This window comes from Sinocyclocheilus anshuiensis, unplaced genomic scaffold (assembly GCF_001515605.1).
Source record: "Sinocyclocheilus anshuiensis isolate Anshui unplaced genomic scaffold, SAMN03320099.WGS_v1.1 scaffold482, whole genome shotgun sequence".
NCBI classification, from domain to species: Eukaryota; Metazoa; Chordata; class Actinopteri; order Cypriniformes; family Cyprinidae; genus Sinocyclocheilus; species Sinocyclocheilus anshuiensis.
This window is the reverse complement of record NW_015547676.1, coordinates 69,186-76,106: the sequence shown is the minus strand read 5'-3', so window position 1 is coordinate 76,106 and position 6,921 is coordinate 69,186. Positions and strand designations below refer to the sequence as shown.

General features: G+C 41.7%; 1 protein-coding gene across 1 annotated transcript in view; it reads right to left on the bottom strand.

The window, feature by feature from the left end:
- Positions 1-666: 666 nt before the first annotated feature.
- ift80 (intraflagellar transport 80 homolog (Chlamydomonas)) overlaps positions 667-6,921 on the bottom strand; it is a 30,934-nt gene continuing 24,679 nt past the window's right edge. Inside the window, exons 15-20 of the mRNA XM_016505484.1 lie at positions 5,482-5,624; positions 2,353-2,550; positions 1,695-1,784; positions 1,437-1,619; positions 1,239-1,349; positions 667-1,048 (exon numbers count right to left, since the gene is read on the bottom strand). Of these exons, the coding sequence (XP_016360970.1) occupies positions 938-1,048; positions 1,239-1,349; positions 1,437-1,619; positions 1,695-1,784; positions 2,353-2,550; positions 5,482-5,624 (836 nt within the window). The 3' untranslated portion in view covers positions 667-937. The remainder of the gene's footprint in view (positions 1,049-1,238; positions 1,350-1,436; positions 1,620-1,694; positions 1,785-2,352; positions 2,551-5,481; positions 5,625-6,921) is intronic.

The window sequence follows — 6,921 nt, the reverse complement described above, 5'->3', positions numbered from 1 at the left end:
TCCTAAACCACTTCCTGGATTGACAATCACTTGTTTCTGCTTCTTTGCTGTGCTTTGATACAGATGTTCAGTACTCTTTCAGAAGATGTGTAATAGCGCCTCCTACCATATCATAGCAAAAAAACTGAAAGCTGGAAAATTCTGTCAATGGCGGGTAAAGGGTTACACAAAGGGTGCACAAGAACGCATGTAGCGACATTGCATTGCAATGCTATTAGTTCTAAATGTGTCCCAGACCACAGTGAAGCTTTGCCTTCTTGCCTGCCTTCCCTCTCCTCTAACACATGATCATTGTGGAACTGCATCAAAACAAAGGATTCAAATTTCTTTCTTTTTTTTAAAGATTTATTTTTGGCATTTTTGCCTTTTATTATGATAGGACAGTGTAGAGCAGACAGGAAGTGAAGTGGGAGAGAGAGAGGGGGCAGGAGCTGGGATTAGAACTTGGGACGCCCGTAGCGCAACAGCGCTGTATGGATTCATATTTCACTGCACTGTACTAAAACACTGATTATGATCAGAATGGTTGCCAGTGGCTGAACTGCAAATGAGTCTAGGTATTTTATCTCTGGTAGAAGTGTTTTGTTCCAGTGTGTCGGATCACTAAAAATTCATGTTATTCACTCACCAATGGAAGTTTAATTTCAAATATGCATTTATTGAATAAACATAAATCAAGCTTTTACAATAAAAATTAATTCTTGTTACAAAATCTTCTTGAAATTATATGAATAACAGCTGAACTAGACGTGATGCCTGATAATAGACTGATGTGCATTTTTTAAGAGGCTAAGATATGAATTCTCATGCCTGCCATAACTTCTTAACTTTGAGAGTTAGCCACAGTGTGCAGTCAGTGTTGAGGAGTCGGAGATCAGTGCTCGTTCAGTGGGATCCAGGCCTCAGTTTACCTGAATTACATTACAGGTGTGTGTTTTTATCGGCGAATGGACACACTGCTTCTGACGGATGCGTTGGCTGCTTTTTCCCGCTCCATAGCAAACTCCATTTCAATTTTAGCCTGGATTTTCTCCCAGTCCACTTCCACCTGAACATAAGCAGGAGAGACAGAAACATTAATAAATCATAAAATAAATCACACAACAATAAAATCCCTATACAGAGGAGATTGGTTTACTGTGAGGACAGACACACTCTGTGGCTTCAATCCCATCAAACACAGACATTTGAACAGTGCTACAGATCAATGCACAGACACAGAGGTGAACATGTCTTACTCCCTCAGAGTACTGCAGGAATCTCTTGTTGGTTTCCTGTTTTCCAAAGTCCTGCAGGAACTTCTGTCTGTGAGCGAGCACCGTGTCCACGTGAGTTTTGTACTTCACCGCCTCTCTCTCTCTCTCACACACACACACACACACACGCGCACACACATGCACTCACAAACACGCGCGTGGAGTGGACAGTGTCAGCGACGGCTCGCACCTGTCCCAGTTGTAGAGGCTGATGTGTATCTGGATGGCGTGGTAATTGAGGTTGGCCTGCAGTAGAGTGGCCTCAGCCTCCTGCACGTGTCCGCTGAAGAGCAGCATGTGAGCGAGACACGAGTCTCTCGACGGAAGGTCCTTTATGAAGTTGATGTACTGCACCTTGTCAATCTACCAGAGACGAAGACAAGCGTTAAAGAGACGAAGAGGAGACTGTGATGTGAGATATTCTCTCAGCAGATTCACCTCTCCTATAGCTGCATACGCCACTTCTGCTGTGCTCAGCTCCCTATTGGCCATCGCCAGACCGGCCAGACACGACCAGAGCGTCTGATCCTGTAAGAGAGATCACTCTTCAGTGACATTTCTATAAAGTGCTGATGAACAGTCATTGCACTGCATGAAGCTATCAATCTTTGGATTACAGCTTAATTGACCATATGCACGATTACTTCATTTCCGGTCAGCTGGAGCGCCCTTTGCTCGGTTTCTAACATAATCTATAAAGGTGCAAAATGCATTTACTTGCACATATTTGAGAATCGAGATATTTCATGATATATTTTGGGAATATTAAAAAATAAAACCCCTGCTGAATAAAACATGGGTTATGCCCCTAAAAGCACAAGTTGCCCCTGTCTGGCCCCCCCAGTTACTGTGGTCAAGAACCGCCCCTGACTGGATGGTGAAATTGTGATGGGTTTGTTGAAACGGATTTGATCTTATTTTGGATCAAATAAATGCAGTCTTGATGAGCAGAAGAGAATTCTTTAAAAAACATTAAAAATCTTACTGTTCATAAACTTTTGACTGGTCGTGCATGTCTTCAGTGTATTTATTTGACTACAGGATCTGGAATGTTCTTAGTTCATCTGAGTTTTCTCAGTATGTGCGATGCACTGACCTTGGCGAAGCGGCAGATGCGGAGCGTGTCCTCCCAGCGGCCGCTGCCGGTGTACTCGTGCAGTAAGCTGGGGTACGGTGACACGGCGGTGCACACTAGAGAGCCGTCCACTCGTCTGACCGTCACCTGAGTGCCCTCATAGCTCACCATCTGAGGAGGACGACTGAACTCACTGCAGGACACAGGATCCAGCAGACGTCACCCGCAGGACATGTGCAGCGCTGCTCTCATGTCACTCTTATAGGCAGAGCCCATCCTAGCATCTTGGGGCCCTAAGCAGACTTTCAAAAGGGGCCCCACTACCTATGGTTCCACCTAACCTCCAATACGCATGTCCTACACTGACACTTTTAGAAAACTGTCTTACATGTGACCCTGCAGCACAAAAGCAGTCTTAAGTCGCTGGGGTATACTGACTGACTGCGTGATGGAGTCTATTAATGCAGCCTAACATATGAGGGCAAAAAAATCACCCTCTTATATTTATAATATAAGATATAGTTTAGTAATATCACACCAGCAAGAGTGCTGTTTCTCCCCAATATCTGCACCACCGCAAATGTGACATTGATTTTTTACAGTTCAGTAAACAATAAGAGTTAAGGCCCGTTCACACCAAGCACGATAACTATAAAGATAACGATAAAGATATAGTTCTAAAAATCGTTCTCAATATTAAAGAATAGCAGACTCCACACCACAGCTATAACGATAAAGGCACAGAGAAACGATATCATTGGAATCACTTCCAGAAAGATATTTTTCGAGTTGATGAACGATAAAAACATTGGCACCCAATAAGAATCCATCCTGCTGTCATGAGCTGGAGAATTTAAGTGGCAATAAACAGACGATATCGTTCGCTGATGTGGACGCTAATATAGTTATCTTTATAGTTATCGTTCTTGATGTGAATGGGGCTTAACACTTTAGTATAGGGACTAAAGTGTTAACTAGTTGCTTATTAGCATGCCTATTATTGACTTATTGCCTGTTTATTACTTATAAAGCACATATTCTGCATGACTATATTCTCCATCCCTAATCCTACCCAATACCTAAACTTAAAGGAGACATATTATGCCTCTTTTTACAAGATGTAATATAAGTCTCTGGTGTCCCAGGAATGTGTCTGTGAAGTTTCAGCTCAAAATACCCACAGATAATTTTATTATATCATTTTGAAAATGCCTATTTTGAGTGCAAGCAGAAACACGCTGTTTTCGTGCCTGTCACTTTAAATGCAAATGAGCTGCTGCTCCCCGCCCCCTTTTCCAGAATAGAGCTACGCCTTTACAGCTCGGACCTGCTAAAAACATCTGTTTTGGTTCTGATTATCATGTTTATCGCGCTGAAATCATGCGTTTTAAACCATACGAGTTGAAATGTCTGATATTTGGTTTTCTGAGCGCACACATCCGAAGCACACGCACAGAAAGCGGCTGTCACACGGTATGTGAGTAACGTTACTAAACTAAGTTCTCTTTCATGTCTTATTGTGCTTAAACTGCCAAAGACACACAAGTTTACGTTAAAAACACACACGAGTTACAAAAGCAGTGGGTTATGTCTGTGAAGGTAAACAGCCTGGAAATAAATCTCATGTTTATTTTAGATCTGTGTGGCAGCAGCAATATACAGTAAATAAATCAATAAATGCACTGCTCTGTTGTCTCCTCTGAGGCTGGGACTCTAAACAGTGTTCTGTGCTCGTCTGTGCAGCCAAACACAGAACAGTTAGCATGCTTTGCTCCATCTTTCGCCCTGGAATTAGAACTGCTACACCGTTGTTGCTTGCAAAAACACAATGATGGAGCCGTGGGTGGAACGTTTTCTGGGACGGTAGATGCACCGGCGACCTGATTATAGTACTTAAACATGCAACTATTAATAAGCAGCAAATTAGAAGTTTATTGAGGCAAAAGTCGTAGTTAATGGTTTGTTAATAGCGAGAATTGGACCATAAAATAAAGTGTGACCACAATAAGTTAACATTTTGTTATATTTTAGAAACAATATTGTCTGTTTTTGTTCAGTTTCACAAATGAAAATAGTTCTGATCAAAGCCACAGCAGAACTGTTGAGCGTCTCTGATCAACACACAGCGGTGATTCGTTACTGAATGAATCCACCGGTTGAATGAATCAAGTGAGTCAGTGATTCAGTGACTCATTCTTAAAGACAGTGGCTGCGTCCGAAATCACATACTCACTCGTGTAGGTACTTTTTAGAATAAGTAATTACTTTACAACCACAAAAAGAGTATAGAGTATGAATATAATCTGGGATAGTAAAGTATGCACAGAATCATGCTGGAAGTAGTATACTTTTTGCCTACTCTTATATGACTACTGTGAAATCTGACATATTTCTTTTGTCACATACTGTTTTTTGCCTACTATATAGTAAGGAAGTATGTGATTTCTGATGCAGACACTCACTTGCTTCATGTCTGAATGAATTAGCTGTTAGAACAAATTGGTTGAATGAATGATTCAATGACTCACTCATTTAAGACAATGCCTTACTGCCACCTACTAGACCTTTTAGTTTCATATTCAGAGAATCATTTCATTTTTTTAAAATAATTTCATATTTGAAATTATAATAAATAGATATTAAACCTCAATTAAAACATATTGTCATAATTTATGCAATGCTGATTTTAAATATTTAATTTCAAAAGGTACTTTTTTTTGTACTGTTGTACTTTAAATGATCTTTTAAGGGTAATTTGATGTGTCTAAATTGATGTGTGGTTAATTTGCGATTAATTAATTGCCACATGTAATTAATCAGTTGACAGCCTTACTTGTAACATATAAAGCTACTGAAACTTCCCTAATTAACATTACAACAAAGTTAAACCTTTGCGTTACTTCTGGAGAAAATGTAGTTGACAGTTCAGCTCTGATCCAAACACCTGTGAGCTGCCATGCTGTCTGCTGTCTACATAGGCAGCTTCCTTACAAAGCCAAGGTATAGTTTGGTTTAAACATGTACACTAGGGTATGCATACATCAGCACAGTGTGCACATACTGTGCACCAGCAGCCAGATTATTCTAACTGCATGTACTCTGCATGCTTTTTTTACACGAATCAGTCAGTCCACAAGGTTAGGGGTAGGCCTGGGCCGCTGATTCAGAGACAGAACAACTACAAACACCCGGAGACACAACAACACTGGACAACGTGTGTGTGTTTACCTTGTGGTTCAAAGGTTTGCCGTCACCAATGGCTTTTCCCGTCTGAGCCTCGAACAGAAAGACGACTGGAGGACAGAAGGAAGACACAGTGACTGATCACATTACAACACAGCACCAGAACACACCTGCCCCTCGTCAGTGGAAATTAATATTAGCTGGTTCAGTCCCAACACCTACAGTACACCAGGATGATGAAAATGAAACAAGGCTGGACATTTCAGCAAGACAATGATCCCAAACACAGCCAAGGAAACTCTCGATTGGTTTCAGAGAAAGAAAGGAAAGCTGCTAGACCGGCCAGCCAATCACCTGACTGGAATCCAATAGAAAATAAGAACTAAAGATGTTCATAGAAGAGGCCCACAGAACTTTCAAGATTTGAGACAATGATCCCAAACACAGCCAAGGAAACTCTCAATTGGTTTTAGAGAGAGAAAATAAAGCTGCTAGAATGACCCAGCCAATCACCTGACTTGGATCCAATAGAAAATAAGAACTAAAGATCAGAGTTCATAGAAGAGGCCCACAGAACCTTCAAGATTTGAAGACTGTTTGTGTTGAAGAATGGGCCAAAATCACACCTGAGCAATGCATACGACTAGTTTCTCCATACAGGAGGCGTCTTGAAGCTGTCATTACCAACAAAGGCTTTTGTACAAAGTATTAAATACATTTCAGTAGTTCAATACTTTTCCCCTTTTCCATTTTATTACACATAACTTAATTTCTGAACTTGTTTGTTTTATTTGTATGTATTGATTACTTTGGTTGTTACGGACATCTGGTGAAAATTCCATGTCAACAGCACCTTTTGTCAGGGTTCTGTCACTTCGGTCTAGTGTAATTCATGGTTTTGTGACAGAGCCCTGACACTCCCGTCATGTCGTTGTTTTCATGCGAGTGCGCGGCTTCGAGAGTGCTCGAGCCGTGTGCTCTCGTCTGCATGTCCTGTGTCATGTTGGAGCGTGGTGTTCAGATCCCGGCACTCATGTCTTGTTGAGTTTCGGGTCCGGACACTCGCGCTCCATGTTCTGTCTGGTTGTGTGAGCGTGCGGTCTCGAGTTCGCTCGGCCGTGCACTCTTCTGTTCACGTGTGTTGTGTTTTGTGTAGCACGCGGTTTGTGTTCAGCTACGTGCTTTTCTTGTTGTCTTGTGTTGTTGTTGCACGCAGCTTGTGTTATTGGCTGCGTGCTTTCATGTCCTGTTTTGTCTTGTGCTGTGTAGCACGCAGCTTGGTTTTCGCTGGCTGCGTGCTGTCTTGTCTTGTGTGAACACCGGCTTATGAGTATTCTCATTAGCTGCGTGTTCGTGTCTTGTTTTGTTCAAGCACATAGCTTGTGATTGTTTTGCTGGCCATGTGAT